Source organism: Aquarana catesbeiana, linkage group LG06, assembly GCF_042186555.1.
Source record: "Aquarana catesbeiana isolate 2022-GZ linkage group LG06, ASM4218655v1, whole genome shotgun sequence".
Classification (NCBI taxonomy): Eukaryota; Metazoa; Chordata; class Amphibia; order Anura; family Ranidae; genus Aquarana; species Aquarana catesbeiana.
The window spans coordinates 37,554,652-37,581,305 of record NC_133329.1 but is presented as its reverse complement, the minus strand read 5'-3'; the positions used below and the strand labels follow the sequence as shown (position 1 = coordinate 37,581,305).

Below are 26,654 nucleotides of genomic sequence, written 5' to 3'. Positions count from 1 at the left end.
CTACAAAAGAATTCTAAATCCGAGATTTCAACCCTACACTGTAGGATTTCTGTAAGATGACATCTCGCATAAACTTGGGTCGGTGGGAGGTCATTGTGTCAATCCCACTGCTGATGAAACAAAATACTCTACATGACTAGTATTGATTAGTATTGAGGATCATATACTGTAGATAGTGATAGAGGTGATACTTCTCTCATCTGTATCTTATTGTCCTCAACTGCAATCACTCCAGAGTAGGGATGAGCCGAACACCCACCCGGTTCGGTTCGCACCAGAACCTGCGAACGGACCGAAAATTTGCACGAAAGTTAGAACCCAATTGACGTCTATGGGACTCGAATGTTCGAAATCAAAAGTGCTCATTTTAAAGGCTAATTTGCATGGTATTGTCCTAAAAAGGGTTTGGGGACCTGGGTCCTACCCCAGGGGACATGTATCAATGCAAAAAAAACTTTTAAAAACGGCCGTTTTTTCAGGAGCAGTGATTTTAATGATGCTTAAAGTAAAAAAAAAAGTGAAATATTCCTTTAAATATCGTACCTGGGGGTGTCTATAGTATGCCTGTAAAGTGGCGCATGTTTCCCATGTTTAGAACAGTCCCTGCACCAAATGTCATTTTTAAATGGACATTTTAAAAGGAAAAAATCTTATTTAAAACAGTTTAATGTAATGTCGGGTCCTGGCAATATGGATGAAAATCAGTGAGACAAACGGCATGGGTACCCCCCAGTCCATTACCAGGCCCTTTGGGTCTTGTATGGATATTAAGGGGAACCCCGCACCCAAATTAAAATAAGGAAAGGTGTGGGGCCACCAGGCCCTATATACTCTGAACAGCAGTATACAGGCGGTGCAAACAAGACAGGGACTGTAGGTTTGTTGTTAAGTAGAATCTGTTTGTAATTTTGAACGGGTACATTTTTAACGTATTTAGCTCCAGCCAAAAAATCTTTTTTAAGATTTTTGGAAAACATAGGGAAGGGTTATCACCCCTGTGACATTTGTTTTGCTGTCTTTCCTCCTCTTCAGAAGATTTCACCTCACTTTTTGTCCCAATGACAAATGTTTTTTGAAAATTTGGGTTTTTTTGTGGAACAAGGATTGGAAAGCATCAGTGGAAAGGAGAAATGTTTTTCCCATATTAACTCTTACAGGAGAGAATTTCCCTTCCTAGGGGTAGATTTCAGCTCACTTCCTGTTGTCTCCTTCCGTTTGCAAGTAGAAGTCATTTGTAAGTTAGATGTTTGAAAGTAGGGGCCTGCCCTATATACTCAGCAGAAATTTGGGCCTTAGGTGTTGTTGTGACCACAACACTGTAAGCCCTCACAGGGCCCTGCTGTGAAATATTAGATCAAGAATTGTAATTACATGCCCCTGTTGAACAGGGGCAGAAAAACTGGGCCTTTGGTGGTGGTGGTGGTGCTGGTGCCACAACACTGTAAGTCCTCACTCGCTCTTGGTGGGTGCAGAAATGGGCCCTGCTGTGAAATATTAGATCAAGAATTGTAATTACATGCCCTTGTTGAACAAGGGCAGAAAAATTGGGCCATTGGTGGTGGTGGTGGTGGTGCTGGTGCCACAACACTGTAAGTCCTCACTCGCTCTTGGTGGGTGCAGAAATGGGCCCTGCTGTGAAATATTAGATCAAGAATTGTAATTATATGCCCCTGTTGAACAGGGGCTGAAAAATTAGGCCTTAGGCACTGGTGCTGGTGCCACAACACTGCAACCCCTCACAGACACTCTAGTTGGAACGCAGGAACGAGCCCTGCTGCAAAGTATTTCATCAAAAATTGTAATTACATGCCCCTGTTAAACAAGGGCTGAAAAATTGGGCCTTAGGCACTGGTGCTGGTGCCACAACACTGCAACCCCTCACAGACACTCTAGTTGGAACACAGGAACGAGCCCTGCTGCAAAGTATTGCATCAAAAATTGTAATTACACGCCCCTGTTAAACAGGGGCAGAAAAAATGGGCCTTAGGCACTGGTGCTGGTGCCACAACACTGCAACCCCTCACAGATACTCTAGTTGGAATGCTGAAATGAGCCCTGCTGCAAAGTATTGCATCAAAAATTGTAATTACACGCCCCTGTTTAACAGGGGCTAAAAAATTATGCCTTAGGCACTGGTGGTGGCGCCCAGAACCAAAAATGTTCTTACAAGCTATCAGCGTGATCATTGAGGAGGAAGAGGATAATTACTCAGGGATAGTCACTCAGCATCAGCATAGGCAGTCTTTGAAGGGATCTGAGATTTCAAAAAAAAAATATTCGGTTACATCAGCATCAGGTGCTTGGTAGCTGGTGGTGATCCAAGACTGATTCATTTTTATGAAGGTCAGTTGATCGACCGAGTCGGTGGACAGACGCACCCTGTGATCGGTTACCACACCTCCAGCAGCACTGAATGTGCGTTCCGAAAGAACGCTGGATGCAGGACAGGCCAGTAGCTCAATTGCATACTGTGCAAGCTCTGGCCAGTGATCCATCCTCAAGACCCAGTAACCCAGAGGATTTTCGGTGGGAAAGGTGTCCAAGTCAGATCTTGCCCCTAGGTATTCCTGCACCATGTAAACCAGACGCTGGCGATGGTTGCTGGAAACGATCATACCTTGGGGCTGCGGACCAAAAAATTGTCTGAACGCATCGGTCAGACAGCCACCTTCTCCACCGCTCCTTCTTTGACTGACCGAAGCCTCAGCAACACGTTGTCCAGAAACAGGAGTTTGTAACCTCCCAGTCTCTGGGAACGCGTTGCACAGACCTTTCTGCAAGGCCTCCTGAAGATGTTTTATCCTCTGCTCCCTCTGCGATGGCAAGATAAGGTCTGCAACCTTACCCTTGTAACGTGGATCAAGGAGGGTTGCCAGCCAGTATTGGTCCTTCTCCTTGATACAAGGAATACGAGGATCCTTACGCAGGCTTTGCAGGATCAGGGAGGCCATGCAGCGTAGGTTTGCTGAGGCATTCGGTCCGGAGTCCTCTGGGTCACTAAGGACGACATGATCCGCAGCCACCTCCTCCCAGCCACGTACAAGTCCATGTGTTTCTTGGGACTGATCCCTTAAAGACTGCTGCTGATGCTGAGTGCCAGGCTCCACCTCCATACTGACACAATCTTCCTCCTCCTCCTCCTCCTCGTCCTCTTCCTGTGTGATCAGCGGGCACGCAGGAACACTGTCTGGATAAAGGGGGCCTTGAGAGCTAAGGAAGTCCTCCTCTTCCTGCCTCTGTTCTGCCTCAAGTGCCCTGTCCATTATTCCACACAGCGTGTGCTCCAACAGGTGGACAAGGGGGACGGTGTCACTGATGCATGCACTGTCACTGCTCACCATCCTCGTGGCCTCTTCAAATGGTGACAGGACAGTGCATGCATCCCTGATCATGGCCCACTGGCATGGGGAAAAAAAAACAAGCTCCCCTGACCCTGTCCTGGTGCCATAGTCGCACAGGTACTCATTGATGGCCTCTGCTGCGTGTGCAGCCGCTGCAGCATGGCCAACTTTGAGTTCCACCTGGTGGGCATGTCACAGATTAGGCAGTTCTTGGGCAGATTAAACTCCTTTTGGAGGTCCGTCAGCCAAGCACTGGAATTATATGACCGGCGGAAATGCACACAGACTTTCCTGGCACTGCACCACCAACAAACAGGGCACATGGGTCATTTGTCCCTGTCGGAGGGCAGAGAGGAGGTTGGTGCCATTGTCGCAAACCACCATTCCTGCCTTAAGTTGGCGTGGCGTCAACCACCTCTGAACCTGCCCCTGCAGAGCTGACAGAACCTCTGCCCTAGTGTGACTCCTGTCCCCCAAGCACACCAGCTCAAGCACCGCATGACATCTTTTGGCCTGCGTACTTGCGTAGCCCCTTGAATGGCTACGGAGCACCGCTGGTTCCGAGGACAAAGCACAGGAAGAGGCCATGAAGGAAGAAGAAGAGGAGTGGGTGGACGAGAGAGGTGTGTCACAATCATTAGCATTTTGGAGGCGTGGTGGCGGAACAACCTCCAACACTACTGCACCTTGTCCTGCATCCTTCCCAGCTGCCAGCAGAGTCACCCAATGCGCCGTGAAACTTAGGTAACGTCCCTGTCCATGCCTGCTGGACCATGAGTCAGCGGTAATATGCACCTTACCAAAGACCACCCTGTCCAGCGAGGCATGGACATTGCCTTCCACATGCCGGTAGAGAGCCGGAATCACCTTCTGTGAGAAAAAGTGGCGTTTTGGTACCTGCCACTGAGGAACCGCACATTCCACAAACTCACGGAAGGGGGCAGAGTCTACCAACTGAAAAGGCAGCAGTTGAAGTGCTAGCAATTTTGCCAAGCTAGCATTCAACCGCTGGACATGTGGATGGCTGGGAGCAAACTTCTTTCGGCGGTGCAGCAGCTGGGGCAGGGAAATTTGCCTGGTACAATCTGACGTTGGTGTACCAAAAGCAGATTGCCCACAAGTACTTGGCTGTGACACACCTAATTCTACACCTTCATTCCTCTCAGTGCAGGACTGAAGGTATAGTGGGGTTGGAGATCTCAGCTGATGAGGAGCAAGGAGAGGTCCTCTTTGTTCTTTGGTGTGGGTCTTTTAGATACGCTTGCCAACGAACTGCATGGCAGGTCAACATATGTCTGGTCAAGCATGTGGTACCCAAGCGGGAGATGTTTTGGCCATGCGAGATACGCTTGAGACATATGTTGCAAATAGCAGCGGTGCGATCTGATGCACTCGTCTCAAAAAATGCCCACACCAAAGAACTTTTTGAATAACGCGCAGAGACAGCAGCGCCCTGCACATGTGGAGCTTTGGGGTGTGATGCAGTCAATGTGTTGCCCTTAGGCTGGCCCCTGGAGGGTATCCTTCCTCGTTGGTGATGTGCCACCTCCTCCTTCTCTCTCCTATCAGGCACCCACGTTGAGTCAGTGACCTCATCATCCCCTCCCTCCTCATCACTGGAGCAAACCTGCCAGTATGCTGCAGCAGGGGGAGCATGACTGCCAGATTGCTGTCCTTCTTGGGCACCCCCTCTGTGCGTGCTCATGTTACTGCCTTCATCGAGCTCAGTATCATCATCAGATCCTTCCAAACGCTGGGCATCCTCCTGGAGCATGTACCCAACACTGTGGTCAAACAGTTCGAGGGACTCCTCAGGAGGACATGGTGGGTCTAGGGAAGGAGTCACTGATGACATTGAGCCGAGGGAAGAGGCCGCTGCTTTGCCAGACAAAGTACCCTGGGCATGGGTGAGAGAGGATGAGGAGGATGAGGACGGCTTGGTCATCCACTCGACCAAGTCTTCCACATGTTGCGGCTCAACACGGACAGCTGCCGAAAAAAAGGCCAAGCGTGTCCCACGGCCACGTGCTGATGAGGATGCACCGTCTCCATGACCAGCACTAGACACAGAGCCTGCTTGCCCTCTCTTATTGGCTTGTGACTGTCTGCCTCTCCTTCTTGGCCTTAAAGACATACTAATGGCCTGTAGCTGCACTAAGCTGGGATATATATATATATATATATATATGTACTGATACTGCAGCTAGCAAAATCAACTGCCTGCCTGTAGTATGAGAACACCCCCAACCTTCTACAGGTAGCTTTAGCTGAACACTGTGCAGAGCTTGCAAAAAACTAACTTGTAGCTTTTTTAGCTGCCTGCGGTAGTGATAGGATCAGGAAAACACCACCAACCTTTTACAGGTAGCTTTAGGTGAACACTGTGCAGAGCTCGCAAAAAAATAACTTGTAGGTTTAGCTGAACACTGTGAGGTGGACGCACCACACTAACTTGTAGTTTTAGCTGAACACTGTGAGCAGGACGCACTGCACTAACTTGTAGCTTTAGATGAACACTGTGCAGAGGTCTCACTACACCAACTTGTAGGTTTAGCCGAACACTGTGAGGTGGACGCACCACACTAACTTGTAGTTTTAGCTGAACACTGTGAGCAGGACGCACCCCACTAACTTGTAGGTTTAGCTGAACACTGTGAGCAGGATGCACTGCACTAACTGTAAATAGTCTAGCTGCCTAACTGTGGTACTAATAGGATCAAAAGAACACCAGCAATTTTCTTCAGGTAGCTGTAAATACTGTAACAAGACAAGCCTGCCTGTCAGTAAGAAGATAATAGGAACGGATCTAGCTGAACACTGTGAGCAGGACGCACTGCACTAACTTGTAGCTTTAGATGAACACTGTGAGGTGGACGCACCACACTAACTTGTAGGTTTAGCTGAACACTGTGAGCAGGACGCACCCCACAAACTTGTAGGTTTAGCTGAACACTGTGAGCAGGACGCACCCCACTAACTTGTAGGTTTAGCTGAACACTGTGAGCAGGACGCACCCCACTAACTTGTAGTTTTAGCTGAACACTGTGAGCAGGACGCACTGCATTAACTGTAAATAGTCTAGCTGCCTGACTGTGATACTAATATGATCAAAAGAACACCAGTAATTTTCTTCAGGTAGCTGTAAATACTGTAACAAGACAAGCCTGCCTGTCAGTAAGAAGATAACAGGAACGGATCTAGCTAAACTGAATACAGTTTATATATATATATATATATATGCAACACCTGGGATGCATATATATATATATATATATACACAATACACTGTAAGTGCAGCTAACTGACTGACTGTTCTGCCTAATCTATGTAACTCAAATCAAATGACACTGTCTCTCTGTTTATCTCTTTCAACGCCGGAACACACACTACACAGGGCCACCGTGCAGGCGGCCTTATATAGTGTGGGACGTGTACTAAATCCCCTGAGCCATAATTGGCCAAAGCCTCCTTGGCTTTGGCCAATTACGGCTCTCTGTTCAGGCGGCGCTGTGATTGGCCAAGCATGCGGGTCATAGTGCATGCTTGGCCAATCATCAGCCAGCAATGCACTGCGATGCCGCAGTGAATTATGGGCCATGACGCGCCACACGAATTTGGCGCGAACGGCCCATATCGTTCGCAATTCGGCGAACGGGCGGACAGACGATGTTCGAGTCGAACATGGGTTCGACTCGAACACGAAGCTCATCCCTACTCCAGAGTCAGCTGTGTTCCAGATAGGTTATGTGCTGATGAAACAGAACCTAGTGCTCTGTTTTTCAACGTAGGAACATAACATTCCCAAACTGGTTGTCTGATATTAAACTGTATTCCTGTTATTCTAGCTTTTGTAATGAGAATGAAATGGACATATTTTTCAAGCTCCTCTGTGATCATAAAGCAGTAATAGAAACTTTTGGGTTGCGTCCAAATCAGAAGCCAACATTTATTTTTAATGTGATGAATATTTATTAATACAGTAGTGTTAAACAAATTTGAGAAAATCTACTTTTCCAGCAGTTTTATATTGATGTTGGAAAGCTAACAATCAGCTGATAAAATCATTACTTTTTGTACTGTTTTTTTGTCTCTTTTTTTGTTCAATAAAAAAAAATCAGGAAGCACCTTGAAGGCGGTCATCAAACCATGACATAACTTTATGCTATATATTGTATCTATCTATCTAGATAGATAGATAGATAGATAGATAGATAGATAGATAGATAGATAGATAGATAGATAGATAGATAGATAGATAGATAGATAGATAGATAGATAGATAGATATAGTATGAAGACTTAGCATCAAGAGTAGAACTTAAAGAATGCAGTCCACCTCACAATCTTCATCAAATAATTGTCTTTTACATCAGGTTTACCCTTGTAGGGGTTCAGCAGAAACAAAGCACAACAAAAAAATGTTAGCCTCCTGGATAATTTTGGTCCATTCAGATCCATAGTCTCTGCACAGCGTTTATTTACATCAGTACAACAGCTAATACTCTCAGGTGGTAGCTTGATCGGATCATCACCGAGTGGGCCACAACAGACACTCTTATGCCCCGTACACACGGTCGGATTTTCCGATGGAAAATGTCCGATCGGAGCGTGTTGTCGGAAATTCCGACCGTGTGTGGGCTCCATCGGACATTTTCCATCGGATTTTCCGACACACAAAGTTTGAGAGCAGGCTATAAAATTTTCCGACAACAAAATCCGTTGTTGGAAATTCCGATCGTGTGTACACAAATCCGACGGACAAAGTGCCACGCATGCTCAGAATAAATAAAGAAATGAAAGCTATTGGCCACTGCCCCGTTTATAGTCCCGACGTACGTGTTTTACGTCACCGCGTTCAGAACGATCGGATTTTCCGACAACTTTGTGTGACCGTGTGTATGCAAGACAAGTTTGAGCCAACATCCGTCGGAAAAAATCCTAGGATTTTGTTGTCGGAATGTCCGATCAATGTCCGACCGTGTGTACGGGGCATTACAGTGTCCACATAACCTGTAGCTTCTCTCTTTCAGCTTCAATAGATTCCTGGGGAGAAGGAAGCCCAGACTGATTTCCTTTTTGTGGGGAAAACACCCACCTGGCAATCAGACTTCCACCTGCACAGGGAATCTTTGCGTGATGGCCCATGCTTAACCTTCATCTTTCCACAGTGACAGAACACCATTCATACATACAGTATTATGTGCCTGATTTATCACAAGTTAGTATTAAAAAGTACAAAAGTAAAGGGCAGCAGGGGTAGGCATAGTATGGTAAGGAATGGAGGAAATTAACTCCTAGATCAGCTCCAGCACAACCAAGCTATAATTTCTTACACACAATGTTGTAATGAAGAAGATGTAGTAAAGTAGATGACTCAGCATGGGTCACCTCAAACCATCTTTTCCTCTTCTTCCTGCCAGGCACACAACAGCCAGTTTGCAGGGAGCAATTAACCAACTTTAGGGTCTATTTTGCCAAATCCCACAGAAACTCAAGACAGTTGACAATGAGTAGTATTTAGAACTGTTTTAGCATTGAATTTCAGTGCTCTGACAGAGAAAGAGGACAAAGAAATAACCTGCACTAATGTCCAACTCTTACTTTACTCTGAAGTGGAAGAGAAGAAGAACAGTAAAGGGAGGAAGAACTGTGTGGGTTATTGTCTATGATTAGCCCCCCACAGGCTATATATGAAGAGGAGAACCACAGGCATACAGAAAAAAGGTGCTACCTTCTGGAGATTATTGTAAACTTGAGTCTTGTCAAGAGGAAAAGGAAGTGGTAGATGAAAAGATGTTTAAACTAACATAGGTTGAAGGCATGGACCAGGAGAGAGATGGGAAGGGGGTGGTAATGAGGAGGAAGCTGAACAGCAGCAACATCCTGTGAGAGGGTGCTGAAAAACAACAGGGTTACAAAGCAGTGGCCATCACTCAGAAGCTGTATCAGATCATCCTCATCTGTTAAAAGAGGTATACAAAGACAACTGTGGCTGGTGGCTGGGCCACCTAGCTCAGTGGAGGGCCCACTTGACCCAGAGGACAGAGCAGCTGGCCCACAATGTTCCTTCTTCCACCACTATAACTTCATCTTAGTCCTCTATTTCACTCCTTTTAAATGCCTCTGCTGTCTCTACTCAGAGGAAGACAAATTTGTCCAGGGGGTTTAGCGGGTCCATAGCCATCACTACCTGTGCCACAGAATGTACAGAACTGCACAGTCCCAAGTTAAGCATTAACCTATCTGCCTAGGAAACTGCTGCCACAGAGGCACAAAGCTGCCGGCGACTCGGCAGCTTTGATGGCTGATCTTGCATAAACCCAAGCTAAGATAGTGTTTTCATAATGGGTCTAAATTGCTGGCAGCCCTTCACCTGGAAAAACTCATACACTTTCCTTGCCTGGCCGACGTTTTAAACCTGGTAGTGCAATGCTTCCTAAGCAACTCTTCAGGCTTAGAGTGACTGCTGGGTAAGGCCAAGAAACCATGCTCTTATTTTGGATAGTCTACCCAGCTGTCACTCTCTTAGCAGAAGTACAACGTCAATACAATCTACCTCCAAACCACCTGATCCCTATACATTGGAATTTAACTTTATATGGGCACTCTCACAGCAAAAAAGAGCTGTCATGGAGTACCTGATTGACTAAGTGAGCTGCAGTTGCTCTGTGAACCTGCACATTTCACCCCTCAAGAGTGACTAGAAATCTAGGATGTGTGTGTCATTTTAGCCCTCTTTGAGGGAGCAAAAAATGGTCAGTCGTGATTAAGCAGTCATTAATCATGCCATCCCTATTGTCTTCCTGCTGGAACAAAGGATTCTTGGGTTCAGGGATAGGTGGTTGAGCCACAGGGTCAGGGAGATCAGAAGGAGGAAGAAGAGGCTAGTTGGGTGGTGCCAGACACCAGAGGGGGAGGGGCATTGGCTGAGAAATGGAGAAGCAACTAGCACAGACTTTGTCTCTGTTACATGGATGGGGCAAGAGGGGAAGGAGGAGAAGTGTATTGGTACAGGAGAAGAGGAAACAGTAAAGGAAGCTACATAAGCAACATTCATTGTGAACCTCATCCATTAATTGTGGGTGGGATGAGCAGGCAGAGGACACTGTTAGGATGCCAGACCCATAGAAATCTTTACCCAAACATAAATCATATCAAAAACAGCAACACTAATCACTACTGGTTGGACATCCTATGGGAAGCTAAAATTGCATTGTTATGAGGAAGTACTTTTAAGATATTTTAACCAAGCCTTTTTTGGTGGCAGCAGAAATGCATATGTTATGTGTCCCAGCTCTACAACCCAGAGCTGTCAGTCCTAGAGGAAGGAAAAAAGAGTTTAGTCACTCATAATGTGTCAATATGTTGCACATTATGTCAACAGCTGCCTACCCTCAGACTCTCTACAGTTCTACTTTGAATGCCATGCAGTAAAGTAAAATTGTTAGCACTAAGGTAAATACATGTGAGGTCTACTATGCAGATGTACAGTTTTGAAAATACAACAGTATATATTCAACAATAAAGCCATTCACACAATGTGGGGATACTGGTCTCAACTGACCTCTCTGAACCCCAACAGAAATCTATTTAGGGTTTCCACCTGATCGTTAATATTATTAATTTGAAAATGTTCATTAGACTGGTACTCATAGCTATAAATGTAGGTAATCTGCATTATTCAGAAACAAAGTTTTTTTTTGGTGGGCTGACCCCAAAAAGGTACACAGAGATGTCATCTACTACCTGTGGCAAGCTCAGTGACCAAAGGTCTGTCTATGGTCAGTCAGTTGATGTTTTAGGGACAGGACTGCAGACCAGATATTCCAATTTATAGATCATCTATTTCCTGCTGTACATTTACACCATTATTCACCTTTTACAGGCAGAAGAGGTGCTGCAGGAATACTTAAAGTCCAAAGAAGGTAATTCAGCCATAATTTTACAACAGGACAACGCCCTGAGCCAGAGGGAGAAGGAAGAGGAAGGTGAATGATTGAGTTACTGTCAGAGTCTTTTTCAGATATTTACACAATTTTTTCCCCAACTATGTGCACACTATTTCTGAAATCACCTTTTGTTAATTAATTTTATGGGGGATTTTATGGAGGATGCAAAATGATATAGTGCCTCCGAACTCAAAAAAGGCGGAAAGGTGATTAGGTGGGAATTGGAGAAAGGTTTAGCAACCTACTCTATGGTTACAGAGTTACCATACAGAGGAAACTATTGATATGATAGTAGGCATGGTTAGGTGGGAGAAATAGCTGGGCAGTAAAGATCAAATTGTTTTATTCTTATGTTTGAAATAATTGCAATCTCCTGGGCAGTGAGTGAGCTAGCGGGTTAGTGTGTGGAGGAAGTTAATTGAGAGTTAAAGGCAGAGAAAGGTTGGTGAAGACTAGATGAGTAGGTGTTAAATAGAGTGATAAAAAAAAAGAGTCTGTTTGGCATGACTATGGTAAGACAGATGCAAGCTGGCCTAATACCTTTGCACATACCCTACTATTATGTTTACCATCTCTTAATAACCAGAGGAATCCCCTTTGGAGTAAACTTGGCCAAACCGGCCATTTTATTAACAATAAACCATTAACCTATTATTTACAAACAATACTTTTTCAGATCAATCGTAACCATATTGTAGATCTTTGAAGGCACTGAAAAGACCCCAAATTTATATTGTATCAGCGGGACACACCAGGTCTCCAGTCGCAGCACACCGACTCAGGGACAACTCTTCAACTTCCAAGTCTGATACCCATATCCAAATGCCCAGTTAAACCTCGGTTAACTGGCATCTTCCCGAGGATTCCATACCAAGATGGTTCCCCACTATGCCACACCGGTCTTATTTTTAGAAGGCCTCCAAAGATCCCAACTGCCATAACTTACAACAATAAATCCCAAACATTCCAAATATAATACAGACAACAGGGCAGGAGGGTGGTAGCTGTTTCTTTGTCCGGTGACCTCCAACTTAGCACCATACACTGGCCTCTCCCTAACTATGCTTCATACTATTCTGGCCACCCCCTCTACTCTGACCAACTCAAAACATCCAGTTAACCCCTAACTGGCAAGCTGGCCCTGCTACCCTGTCATGCCAGCCCTGTGCCTATTCCTGCGTCTTTTGCTTCTCTGGAATTGTATTTTTGGAGGGTAGGTTCATACAAAATGAAGTCTTGTCAGGATTTAGTTTTACATCACAGTGGCTCAAGAGTACAGCTATGTCTTTTGAGACTTCTGGTGCAGCCCGTTTGCCAGGGTTGCAACAGTTGTGGCCCGATTCTGTGTGTAGCGTGGGGAGTGACTGTATCTGTTGTAGATAGAAGTGGCCAGGTCAGGGCAAGGCAGGACAGGGGTAAGATTTTGTCTTAGAGATAGTTTGTTGCAGAAAAGAAAAGGGAAGAAGTAAAGTTGCAAAGGTTTCTAGAGGTAAATGTTTGCCAGTTATAAAGACAGGAGGTTAAGACAGGGAGAGCATGAAACTGATAAGGTTGTGATCACAGAGAGGAAAAGGAATGTTGGTGAGGTTTTAAGGGGTGCAAGGATGGGAGAAGACAAGGTCAAGAGAGTTACCATTAGAGTTAGTAGGAGTTTGTGTCTATTGTGTTAGACCAAAATAGGATGCTGAACTGAGGAATTGGGAATCAGATGGAATGGTTATATTAACAGGAATGTTGAAATTGCCAAGAATGATTATGGGTATTTCAGTGAAAGTAGGGTAGGCAGGCAGAGAGGTCAACAAGCAAGGTCCAGGAGGTCAAAAAATCACAGCAATCCTCAGAGAAAGTGGTGAAAATAGAAAAAACCGGGGGCCTCAAAAGAGGAGCAGGACAGAAGGGATATAAAGATTCCAATTCCTCCTCCCTTTCTTCCACTTGGTCTGGGGGATTGAGTCCAGTGGAGACCACCATGGGAAAAGGCCTTTTCGTATTCCTGAAGGTCATGGACAGAGGTCAAATACACTATACTGGCAAAAGTATTGGGATACCTGCCTTTACACGCATATGAACTTTAATGGCATCCCAGTCTTATTGGGAAGGCTTCAGCATTGAGTTGGCCCACCCTTTGCAGCTATAACAGCTTCAACGCTTCTGGGAAGGCTGTCCACAAGGTTTAGGAGTGTGTCTATGGGAAAGTTTGACCATTCTTCCAGAAACGCATTTGTGAGGTCAGGCACTGATGTTGGACGAAAAGTCCTGGCTTGCAGTCTCCGCTCTAATTCATCCCAAAGGTGTTCTATCGGTTTGAGGTCAGGACTGTGCAGGCCAGTCAAGTTCCTCCACCCCAAACTCGCTCATCCATGTCTTTATAGTCTTATAGCTATTATAGCTATTATAGTCTTTATAGCTATTGGAGATCACCTTTTCTGAATGACAGTCAGCAAACAGGCACTTTCTTAAAAATCTGGCATATGCCAGGTTTATTTGCAGGAGGTTTGCAAAATAAAAACAAACAGTAAATTAAATCCTTGCTGTCTGGCGCTAACTAAACAAATAGTCTCCTCTCTATACAGTGCGAGGCTGGTCCCCGTCACCCAAAAAAACATGCGGAAAAGCAAACCTTTTAGTCCACCCAGAGCTCCTCTCACTCAGGTTCCTTCCTGAGTCTCAAAACCAGAGTGACCTGCTGTGCTCTCTTCCTGGATATTTAAAGTCCAGCTGACTGTGGACTTCATTGGACCCGAACATCCAGACCAGAACCCAGCCTGCCATAGAGGCTGGAAAAACCTGGCCGGATTCCAGTTCAGTCCCTTACAATGGAACGAATGCGAGGTGAAATGTACCTATTATCGTGTATCTCACCTCGCATATCACCCCCCTCTGCTCAAGCCCCTGTGGCTGAGCACTTGACCCAACCATAGAGTGCACGCGAGAGAGGGCATCTGCGTTATTTTGGATTTTTCCCAGCCTGTGCTCCAACGTAAACCGAAAAGGTTGTAAAGCCAGGAACCACCTTGTCACACGGCCATTTTTCTCCCTGTTGTCACACATCCACTTTAGGGGAGCATGGTCGGTGACCAGTTTAAATGACCTCCCCAGTATGTAATACCTTAAGGAGTCTAAGGCACATTCAACGGCGAGACACTCCTTTTCTACGATGGCATAGTTCTTTGCGTGCTTGTTCAGCTTCCGGCTCAGGTATACAACTGGGTGCTCCTCACCATCCCTGTTCTGTGACAGTACAGCCCCTAGCCCCACCTCAGAAGTATCCGTCTGTACGACAAACTCCTTGCTGAAGTCCGGGGCCACTAGTACTGGTAACCCACAAAGGGTCTGCTTTAAATTCTTTAAGGCCTCCTCGGCTTCGGGATTCCACTTGACCATGACCGACCCTCTACCCTTCGTCAGGTCAGTCAGAGGGGCGGCCATGGTGGCATAGTTGGGTATGAACCGTCTGTAAAACCCCATAATGCCCAGGAAGGCCCCCACTTGTTTTTTATTGATCGGTTGGGGCCATTTTTGAATTGCCTCAACCTTATTGATCTGCGGCTTGACCACTCCCCAGCCAATAATGTACCCAAGGTATTTGGCCTCCTCCAGGCCTATGGCACATTTTTTTGGGTTAGCTGGAAGACCTGCTTCCCTAAGGGAATCTATCACCGCTTGTACACCGAGCAGGTGCGATTCCCAATCTGGGCTGTGGATGACCACCTCGTCCAAATATGCATCTCTATACGGGCGATGTGGTCTCAAGGCTTTGTCCTTCATTCGCTGGAATGAAGCAGGGGCTCCATGCAGACCAAAAGGCATCCTCTTATACTGAAACTAGCCCTCAGGAGTGTAAAAGGCAGTCTTCTCCTTGGCCGATTCAGTTAGTGGTATTTGCCAATAGCCTTTCATCAGGTCTAGGGTTGTTATGTAGCAAGCCTGTCCTAACCTGTCCATGAGTTTGTCGACCCGGGGCATCGGGTACGCATCAAACTTGGAAACACTGTCGAGTTTCCTGAAGTCGTTACAAAACCTGATAGTACCATCAGGTTTTGGTACCAGCACAATGGGTCTTGACCACTCACTGTGGGACTCTTCTATCACGTCCAACTCTAACATACTTTTTATTTCCTTCGCGACTGCCTCTTGTCTGGCCTCTGGGATTCTATAAGGTTTTACATTTACGCGAACCCCTGGTTCCATCACTATGTCATGTTTGATCATGTTGGTCAGACTAGGTAAGGGGGAGAAAAAGTCTCTATTTTTATGCACAAACGCCCTAACATCACTTTGTTGTGCCACGGACAGGGTATCTGTTATGGGGTGTCAAGTGTCACCTGTACCCAGTCAGTTGGAGGCGAGGACGTGGCCAGTAAAGTTTCTCTGTCCTTCCAGGACTTTAAGAGATTCACATTTTGAAATTTGGTGTGGTTTCCTTTTCCCTGGCTGGTAGACTTTGTAGTTTACCTCCCCCACCCTTTTAACAACCTCAAAGGGACCCTTTCACTTGGCTAGAAACTTAATTTCCACCGTGGGAACCAGTACTAACACTCTGTCCCTGGGGCTGAAAGTACAGACCTTGGCACCCTGGTTATAGACCCTCCTCTAGGCCTCCTGGGTTTCGCTCCATATTTTCTCGCACCAGGGGCAGGACAGCTGTGATTCGATCCTGCATCAAGGAGACATGCTCTATGATGCTTCTATATGGGGTGGCCTCCCCTTCCCACGTTTCTTTGGTGACATCTAGCAGCCCCCTGGGATGTCTACCATACAAAAGCTCAAAGGGGGAATAGCCTGTGGATGCCTGAGGAACCTGTGGCAAACATGAGATATGGCAGCAAAGAATCCCAGTTTCTCTTTGTCGACCACCTTTTTCAGCATACTTTTCAAAGTTTTCAAAGTTTTATTAAATCTTTCAACCAGACCATCCATCGGGGGTGGTAGACAGAGGTACGGAGATGGGAGATTTTATATAGTCTACACAGTTCTTGGTAACCCTAGACATAAATGGGGTGCCCTGATCGGTTAAGGCTTCTTTTGGGATCCCCACTCGACTAAACACCTGAACCAATTCCTTGGCGATAGCCTTAGTGGAGGTGTTGCGCAAGGGTATGGCCTCAGGATAGCGCGTTGCATAGTCTAGGATCACCAGAATATGCTGGTGACCCCAGGCAGATTTCACAACCGGCCCCACCAGGTCCATGCCAATCCTCTCAAAGGAGACCTTGATTATTGGTATGAGGGACAAGAGGGCTGCGAAAATGGGGTGACGGTGCTGACATTTGACACTCAGGGCACAATTTGCAGTACTCCTTAATGTCTGCATGCAACCCGGGCCAGAAAAACCTCTGGGCAATTCTCTCCCTGGTTTTTTAGATCCCGAGATGCCCCCCATTACATGACCATGGGCCAAGTCTAGCACCACCCTATGGAAGGGTTTGGGAACCAGTAGCTGTTCTACCTCATCCTCTCCATGTTTTACCACTCGATACAATAAATAGTTTTTAACAGTCATGTAGGGCAAAGACACCACCCAATCAGGATCCAGTGGTTCCCCGTCCAACATCTTAACGTTTTCCCTGGCTCTCATGAGGGTGTTCTCTCGCAGTTGCTCGGTACAGAAATCCTCTCTCCTGACCTCTAAGTCGGGTATGACATTTTGGCTACTTTCAATGTCAGGGTCAGAGGGGGTCTCCTGTTTGTTACCCTCAGGGTGAGAGCTACTGTAGCTTCTGGGTCCTCCGGCTCCCCAGCCATGACAGGGAAAGGAAGAGGCTCTCCGGCTTCCTCGATCCCACCAACAGCATCCCCTTCCCTTTGGCAAAAGGGGTCTGGTGAGAGTTCCCATGCTTCCCCAGCAGGGGGAGCTTTATCTACCAGCCTCCCTTTGCTCTCCCATAAATTCCAAAAATGGGGAAAATGTTGTGTCGGAGGTAGAGGGGAAGCTGTTGCCAGTAAGGGACCATCCGCCTTATAACCAAGGACCACAGTGAGTAACTGAAGCAAGTAGCGGAGCAGAATTCTCACCAACCTGGGGTGGTAAGGAAGAAACTTCAGTGGGTATCAAGTCATGGACCCAGCCAGCGGAGGTGACACTTGCAGAGAAGCCTTGTGTGTCAAGCCAGGGACCGATCAGGCCAGCGGGGGTGAAACTTGAGAGGTATCTAGAGTGCCAAGCTTGGGACCCAGCAGGGAAGCGGGGGTGATGCTTGAGGAAGATACCACCGTGAAGATTGGAGGAGCTCAGGGGATTCGGTGGCAGTGAATCAGATGGTCTAGTGAGAGACCGGGAGCTCAGTGTATGGAAGAACTACAAGAAAAAGGAACTGTTACATTTGTGTTAGGAACTGTTAAAGACTGTTGCCATAGGAGACAGCATTCCTGCACATGTAGCTGTGGCGTCGTGCTGGATGCCTTTCCCTGCATGGGTGTCCTCCTATTGAAGTCTCAGGGGTTCATTTACTAAAAGCAAAAAGACTGTGCACTTTGCAAAGTGCAGTTGCACTCTGCAAGAGCACTTGCTCCACAGCTTAGTAAATGAGCAGAAGCTCTGCTGACGTCCATCATCCAAAACATGTGCAAGCAAAAATGCAGTTTTTTTTTATTTTCCTTGCATGTAATTGGGTACTCTTTGCAAAGTGAAACCTTACCTCATTTACTAAGCTCTGGAGCAACTGCACTTGCAAAGGGCAACTGCACTTTGCAAAGTGCACAGTCTATTTGCCTTTAGTAAATCAACCCCTCAGAGTCTGTCAATTAATCTTGCAACTACTTAAGGGTGTCCTGGCCCTAACCCTCTCTCAACCAAAAAGATTGTTAAGATGAATAAGCTTTCTTTTGCATTCAAGAAGTGTCTGGCACCCAATAACTTCAACTACTTTGCACCCACCATGCCTCACAACCCCCTACATACGGAAGGATTCTCATTAGATCAAAGGAGGCTGGGGACCTTGCTACAGTTTGTAGACTCTATAACTTTTCTACAGATTAAATAATATACAGTGACTTGGGTTATTTTTACCAAAGAAATGTAGTAAAATACATTTTGGCCTAAACTTTCGAAGAAACATTATTTATTTGCAAAATTTTATAATAGAAACAAAGACATACATTTTTGTTTTTCAAAATTGTTGGTATTTTTTCATTTATACAGTATAGCAAAAAGTAACAAACCCAGTGGTGATTGAATACTCCGAGAAAGCTTTATCTGTCTCAAAAAAAAAAACAGTGTTGCATTACTGAGTAATGGTCATTCAAAGTGTGACAGCGCTGAAAGCTAAAAATTGTCCTGGGTGATAAGGGAGTGAAAGCGTCAGGTATTGAAGTGGTTAACCGGTTCCCAGCTGGCTTATGCAGATATACTGTGGCGGAATGGCTCCCCTGGGCGAAACCCCGTACGTGTACGTCCTTCTGCTTTTCGACCACCAGAGGACGTGCGCGCGAATGCCTGCTGCATGGCGGGGGACCCGATGCGCATGGCGTGCACGAGCGCCAGCACAGAGATTTGTGTGTGTAAACACACAAATCCCTGTGCTGTCAGAGAAGAGGAAACATATTGTTTGTACTAAGTAGGAAAAATGATATGTCTCCTCTCCTAGTCACTTCCATTCCCCCACAGTTAGAACACACCTAGGGAACACACATTTAACCCCTTGATCGCCCCCTAGTGTTAACCCCTTCCCTGCCAGTGACATTTATACAGTAATCAAGCAATGGGGGGGAAAAGCAAACTTAGGACTTTAAATGGGACGCAAAGGAAAGTTTGCGCCCCCATCCTTAATATCATGAAAAAGAGGGGGGAAGGTTGGGACTTTGAATGAGGTGCTCATGATGCAACCCAATCACACTCACAGAGGTGCAAACATATGTATGTTTATTAAGGACCAATGATCAACATGGCATAAAAACGCATTGCATACATTAAACATAAAAAAATCACATATAGACAATAAATCTATATATATACAATCATAGCACATGGGTAGGTACAATTATGCATCTTAATCCCCCAAGCAAGATAAAAGTCATGTGAAGTAAAAAACCATGTGAAAATTGGTCAATGTGTGTTTGATGCATCAAAGGTAGGCCCGACGCTGCGTTTCATGGACTTCAATCCACTCTTCAGGAGCCAGATGCATCTAAATTCTATAAAAAAATGTATGAAAAGCAATATAGTTTCGGGGTCTAACAAGATCAGCAGAAAAGGGGGAAATTTGGGCATAATGGGCCGTGCCAAAAAGGTTACTCACATGATAGCCAAAACTGGGACCGTGCGACAAAACAAAGCCAGGGGTGAGCCATGGAGCCTGGCCCGGGAGCTGAGAGGGGGACCTCAACGAGGAACACTGGACTGCGCACACCAACACCCTGCAGTGGAGGGGACTTCTATAATGTAGGGAATATATAAAATGTATCTATGATGATACAAGTAACAAAAAACGAGATGATATAAGCTGCAGATATCACCAAGGTGATTGAAAAAAGCACCTGGAAGATTACCTTGAAAGATACATGTGATGTTTGAAGCCACATAGATGGGAGAGGATCAGGGTGTGCATAGGTTGTATCAGTACCGTCTCTGAATACCATGAAGCAGGGAGTGAGATGCAGCCCCAGTATGGAACGCCAGCTCCCCCTCAGCATCACGCAGGCATGACACAGTGGAGCAAAACCTCGGCGAACGCCAGAGAAGCTCACCACATGTCAGCCCAGCTGATATACCGGACGTCTGTGTGTGCGACGCCCAACCAAGGAGGTCACATGCACAGTGCCGGGGGAGTGGCGCCGATGCAAGGTGGAAAGATCCGCCCAGCCACTCACCCCCAACCCTGTGGAGGGGAGGTAGGAGGGCGGACACCAGCATGCATCGCAGCTCCCGGGAAACAGGACATCTGCCCACCCACCGACAATGAGTCACACAGACCCAGTCTGACCACAGGGAGTAAAAAATATATAAAGTAGTAAAAAATCAAAGTATGTGAACTGTCAGTGCAAAGAACTAAATTGAAAAGGGGTATGGCGCTCCCTATGGGGTTAAATGGGTTAGTGTATGGGGGGGGTTTAGAATTGTTATATCCCCAGGTGATTTCCCCCAATATGATCCTAGTGGAGGTACCTAATACCAGCAGGAAAAATTAGTTACCAGAAATATATATGTCTATAATTATATATATACATATATATATACCAGCAGAAATAAATAATTATTTAGACAAGGAGCCGTCTTCAATGGTAGTTCGACCAAACCCTATAAGTAAGGGATGTGTGCTGAGACCCCTACAGCTGTGATAGGTCTGCACTATATACCACCACAGAGTGAAATGGCTATAACATATAAATGTAAAACATATATGTGCTCTACTAGTGAAAATAATCCAAAGCATATAATAAACTCTGCCTTAACAGTGCGAAATAAATGTATATATATAAATGTATTACCAAGAAATACATATCATAATCAAAGTCCAGTGATCAAATAATTTCATCTCAAGCTAGTTAGTGCAGAAAAAATCAATTAAAAGTTTTTTTAGTGATTATAGTCCTTAAAGTGAAAAAACTGTTCAGACCCAGTGTTCCAAGCAATTTCGTGACTTGAGTGCTCTCAGATAGTTCCTGTGACTTTTGTGCTCCCCCTTATGGGTCCCCACTCACCGAATCCAACAGCCCCAGAAGGGGCAACCAGCGTAGGGTATCTCAATCACGGTCTCCTCTCCACACCAATCGTGTAGGGCATTCGGGATGATTTCCGTGCTGTTGGTTTTCCCAATGGCTTCCCGGATCCACCAGCCCCAGCCCCATAATAAAAATGCCATAAAAATGCAATAAATCTTTCCCATAGTTTGTAGATGCTATAACTTTTGCGCAAAGCAATCAATATATGCTTATTGTGATTTCTTTTACCAAAAATATGTAGAAGAATATATATTGGCCTAAACTGATGAGTATTATTTTTTTTTAATTTGGGGGAGTATTTATTATAGCAAAAAGTAAAAAATATTGTTTTTTTTTTCAAAATTGTCGCTCTTTTTTTGTTCATAGCGCAAAAATTAAAAACCTGCAGAGGTGATCAAATACCACCACTCCATTTCTGGGGGAAAAAAAGGACGCAAATTTAGTTTGGGTACAGCGTTAAACGACCGCGCAATTGTCAGTTAAAGCGACGCAGTGCCAAATTGTAAAAAGTACTCTGGTCAGGAAGGGGGGTAAAGTCTTCCAGGGCTGAAGCGGTTAAACAGGATCATATCTGCCAGTGCCAACATCATTCTGTGCCACCTCATCCTCTGCTTGCATAAAACCTATACTGAAATGGGAGTGGGAGCGATACTTTTCAATTGTTCAGTCAGGAGCGGATAAAAGGTATATGGGTTAGCACCATAGGTGTGCACAGCTATTGGGATGGAGCTGAATTTTCAAATTGCCGACTGCCTACCGCACTTATACTGTCGGCTCTATTGCACGAAACAATGTACCTTTAAACCACTTGCCGACCACCGCATGTACATATACGTCCTAAGTTTGGCGGCGGATATCGTTGTTATGGCAACAGCTAGCTGCTATAACCCCGGTATCCCCATTTTCGGGCGGCGGTCGGCTACAAGATAAAAGTGGTCTCTGCGGCGGATTCACCGCGAGATCACTTTTTTTTTTTTCCATAATAATTTTTTATTAATAAAAGCGTTTAAAGAAACATCTTGTACAATAACAAGGGTATTATATATTATTTTTTGTCACACTATTCTAAGTTACAAATATATTACATAAACATAAACATGCAAATGTCAAGTCAAGTTTTCAATTATTGTGTGAATAGTTCGTATGGTACTGGACGTAGCCCCTTATAAAGTACTCAGAGGGGTTCAAATAGCCCCGTTTAAAAAGGTAGGGAATGTGTTTAGAAGTCAGGATAAAGAACAGGAAAAGAAAGCAAAGACGGTACCAAAGAGTGAGATCGAGATTAGAAAATAGAAGAAAGGGAAGAAGAGGAGTGAATGTTGGAGAAGGAGAAAAAAGTATCAGAGAAGTAGACGTTAGGAACGTGGGAGTGTGGGGACGAGGAGAAGGATGGCGGGTTGAGAAGGGGAGAGATAGTGGGGTTTGGGGGGGGAGGTGGAGGGAGGGGGTAGCAACGAAAAGTATGGTCTACCCAGTTTCCTCTGTGTGGGACTGTCACCCCGACGTGACTTAAGCTATATTTGTATTTAAATTTAGCCCCTTGAGGGGCCAATCGTGGTTGTTCAAGAGCTATATATACTGTAACGTTGGGATGATTTGAAATGTGTCCAACATGCCCATGTGATTGTAAATTTTTGGATTCGTTCTTGAGAAATATGTATCAGCTCCTCCATCTCCTCTATCTTGGAGATCCTCCGGAACCACTCCCCAATGGTAGGGGCGGAGGGGATCTCCAATGTGTTGGGATGCATAGCCTAGCCGCGTTCAGCAAGTGCATAGCCAGTGATTTATAGTACTCATTTTTAGTTAGGTGGGTGTGGTGTAGGAGGTATTGGGCAGGAGAAAAGGCTAAGGAGTATGTTGTAATATGTGAAATGAGGTCGTGAACTTCCTTCCAGAATGGCTGTATGGAATCACAATCCCACCATATATGTAGCATGGTGCCTTTAGCTTTTCCACATCTCCAGCATGTATCTGGGATGGTTGGGGAGAATTTATGTAAAAGTGACGGGGTCCTATACCAGCGTGTTTGAATTTTATATCCATTTTCCTGAATAGCTACATTAGGGGAGCCCTTGTGTATATATTCATTGATACGAGTCCAGTCCTCCTCCGTAAAGGTCGTCTCGAGGTCCGCTTCCCATGCTGTGTGTGCTGAGTCAGGGATGTACGTGGTCTCATCTATGAGTGCATTATAAATGTATGAGATTAGGTGTCTCTGTGGGGAGGTACGGGTGCATAATTCCTCAAAGGGAGTTAATTGTCTAGTCCAAGTCAATGTCGTGCCCTGAGTGGAAAGGAAATGTCAAATCTGTCTATATGTCCAAAAGGGGAAGGATTTGAACAGGGACAAGTCTACTAGGTTCTCGTAAGATCTAGGGGTTTTGCCCTCATAGAACTGATAGGCTGACATTTTGTCATGTGGCCATATTTGGTTGAGGAAAGATGGTGAGAGCCCTGGTGTAAAAGCAGGGTTCCCACTCAAAGGGGTTAACGGGCCCGGTATGGAGGATATTGACGGGGTTCTGATTGCTCGTCTGAAAGAACTCAGCGATGCTGAGATGAAAGGATGTGCTAATGTCTCCTGTGGTACTTGTCCCGGCAGGATCCAGGGGAGAGACTCCAGTGGGAGTTGAGATAATGATTTCTCTAAGGTGACCCAAATCTTATCCGGTTCATGGATATTCCAGTCCACAAGCCGGGTAAGATGACTCGCTAGGAAATATTTGTGGAGGTCTGGAAGCCCAATGCCTCCTTTGAGCCTTGGCCGCGTGAGCCGGGTGAATTTAATGCGCGGAGGGGAGCCTTTCCACAGAAACAGAGTGCACATCTTCCTATATGCAGCAAAAAAGGAGGCTGGAAGATTGATAGGTAGACATTGGATAAAATAAAGGAATCGAGGTAGGGTTATCATTTTTAGGAGGGCGGAGCAAACCAAGAGATGTTAAGATTCCCCCATTCTTTTAAGTCGAGTTGAGCTTTCTTTAGGACCCTAAGGAAATTAACCCTATATAGGTCTTCCAGTTTAGTAGTGATTTGAACGCTTAAGTAGGTTATAGCCCGTTGACTCCACTGGAAAGGGAAGGAAGATTGGCAGCGTTCAATCTCCTGTGTTGTAAGGGTGACGTTTAGGGCTTGGGATTTCGCGTAGTTCATCTTAAGATGTGATAAGGTCCCAAAGTGTTCAATATCTTTGAGCAAATTAGGTATGGAGGTGGTTGGGGAGGTCAAGGAAAGCAAGATGTCATCCGCAAAAGCAGAGATCTTGTATTCCTTTCCTTGAATTGTAAGACCTGTAATGTCAGAGTTGTCCCTTAATCTGCTAAGGAGGGGTTCTAAAGAGAGTACAAATACTAAAGGTGAAAGGGGGCAGCCTTGATGCGTACCGTTACTTATCAGGAAGGCATTCGACAGGTGTCCATTTACTCTTACAGCTGCACTCGGGTTAGAGTACAGCGCTGAGATGTGGGACAGCATACGCGGGTAGAGGCCAATCTTCTTCAGGACCTCACCTATATAGTCCCAGGCCACTCTGTCGAATGCTTTCTCAGCATCTAATGACAGAAAAAAACCTTGCGTTTTTGTGGACGTGAGCCAATGATGTAGATTTAGTGCTCTGATGGTGTTGTCCCTGGCCTCACAACCAGGGACAAACCCAACCTGATCTAACGAAATAAGTCTTGGCAGGTGAGTGGACATTCTATTGGCTAAAATTTTTGCGTAGATCTTGATGTCCACATTTAGTAGTGAAATTGGTCTGTAATTTTGTACTTGTGTGATATCCTTTCCCTCCTTGGGGATTACTGTGACGTGTGCCTCCAACATACGCCCCATGTTCGTTGTAGGGTCAGTTAACAAGTTGAAGGTAGTTAACATTTTTGGAGCTAAGATCTGGGAGAAACACTTGTAATATTGCAGAGTGAACCCGTCTGGGCCTGGCTTTTCCCCGTTTTCATCTGTTTCATGGCAGCTTGCAATTCAGCTGTGGAAAGGGGCTGTTCTAGTTCTTCTGCCTGTGTCTGTGAGAGTGGTTGTGGGCCATGTTGGGTTAGGAAGCTTTGTATAGCTTCCATTCTGCGTAACGCTTGGTCCGGGTTCTGATTGGGGGAGTCTAGGTTGTATAGGTTCTTGTAGTATTGTTCAAAAGCGTGAGCTATGTCTTCATTTCTAGATAGCAAAGTGCCCTGTTGGGTCCGTATGTGGTGAACTGTGTTAGATGGTCTAGAGGCCTGTAGCGCTCTGGCCAGTAATTTACCGCACTTGTTCCCGTGTTCATACGCGAGATCACTTTTATCGGTGGCAGAGGTGATCACGTCTATCCCCTAGCTGTGCCTGGAGACGAGTGAGGGGAAGATGGCACCCACTCATCTCTATGACCCTGTAGGGCGGAAGCGACGTCAAAACCTCACTTCTGCCCATACGTCTTAAAGACATATTTTTTTCAATGTCATTTTTTTCAATGACTTTTTTTTTTTTTCTTATTGCATTTTAGTGTAAATATGAGATCTGAGGTCTTTTTGACCCCAGATCTCATATTTAAGAGGACCTGTCATGCTTTTTTCTATTACAAGGGATGTTTACATTCCTTGTAATAGGAATAAAAGTGACACAATTTTTTATTTTTAAACAGTGTAAAAATAAATAAAATCATGTAAAATAAATAAGAAAAATAATTTTTTTTTTAAAGCCCGTCCCGACAAGCTCGTGCGCAGAAGCGAACGTATACGTGAGTAGCGCCCGCATATGAAAACAGTGGTCAAACCACACATGTGAGGTATCACTGCGATTGTTAGAGCGAGAGCAATAATTCTAGCCCTAGACCTCCTCTGTAACACAAAACATGCAACCTGTAGAATTTTTTTAAACGTTGCCTATGTAGATTTTTGAGGGTTAAAGTTTGACGCCATTCCACAAGTGGGCGCAATTTTGAAGCGTGACATGTTGGGTATCAATTTACTTGGCGTAACATTATCTTTCACAATATAAAAAATAATTGGGCTAACTTTACTGTTGTCTTATTTTTTTAATCCAAAAAGTGAATTTTTTCAAAAAAAAGCGCGCTTGAAAGACCACTGCGCAAATACGGTGTGAAAAAAAGTATTGCAATGACTGGCATTTTATTCTCTAGGGTATTAGAAAAAAAACAATATATAATGTTGGGGGTTCTAAGTAATTTTCTAGCAAAAAAAACTGTTTTAAACATGTAAACACCTAAATTCCAAAACGAGGCTGGTCCTTAAGTAGGTATGTCATTTAGTGCAATAGACACTTGGGGGGGAGAGTGCGCGCTGCCCGGAGGCGTGATCACGCGTTGATTGGGCACAGGGCATGCAGCCCTGTGCCCAATTGGGCACAGGGCATCAGCAGGTCCGGCGGACCCGATGTTCCCAGAAGAGGCAGAACGGCGATCTGCCTATGTAAACAAGCCAGATTGCCGTTCTGACAGGGGAGAAGATCGAGATCTTGTGTTCCTGCTAAGCGGGAACAACGATCTCTGTCTTCACCCAGTCAGAGTATCCCCCCCCACACAGTTAGCAAGCACCAGCTAGGCACACAGTTAACCCTTTGCTTGCCCCTGATGTTAACCCCTTCCCTGCTATTGTCATTGGTACAGTGACAGTGCATATTTTTTAGCACTGATCACTGTAATAAGGTTACTGGTTCCCAAAAAAGTGCCAAAAGTGTCAGTTAGGTGCCTGATTTGT

The 26,654-nt window shown here is 45.4% G+C and overlaps 1 protein-coding gene across 1 annotated transcript in view; it reads left to right on the top strand.

The window, feature by feature from the left end:
• LOC141148315 (guanylate-binding protein 1-like) overlaps positions 1-26,654 on the top strand; it is a 136,509-nt gene that overhangs the window by 76,917 nt on the left and 32,938 nt on the right. The window contains exon 9 of the mRNA XM_073635635.1: positions 11,226-11,328. Within this exon, the coding sequence (XP_073491736.1) occupies positions 11,226-11,328 (103 nt within the window). The remainder of the gene's footprint in view (positions 1-11,225; positions 11,329-26,654) is intronic.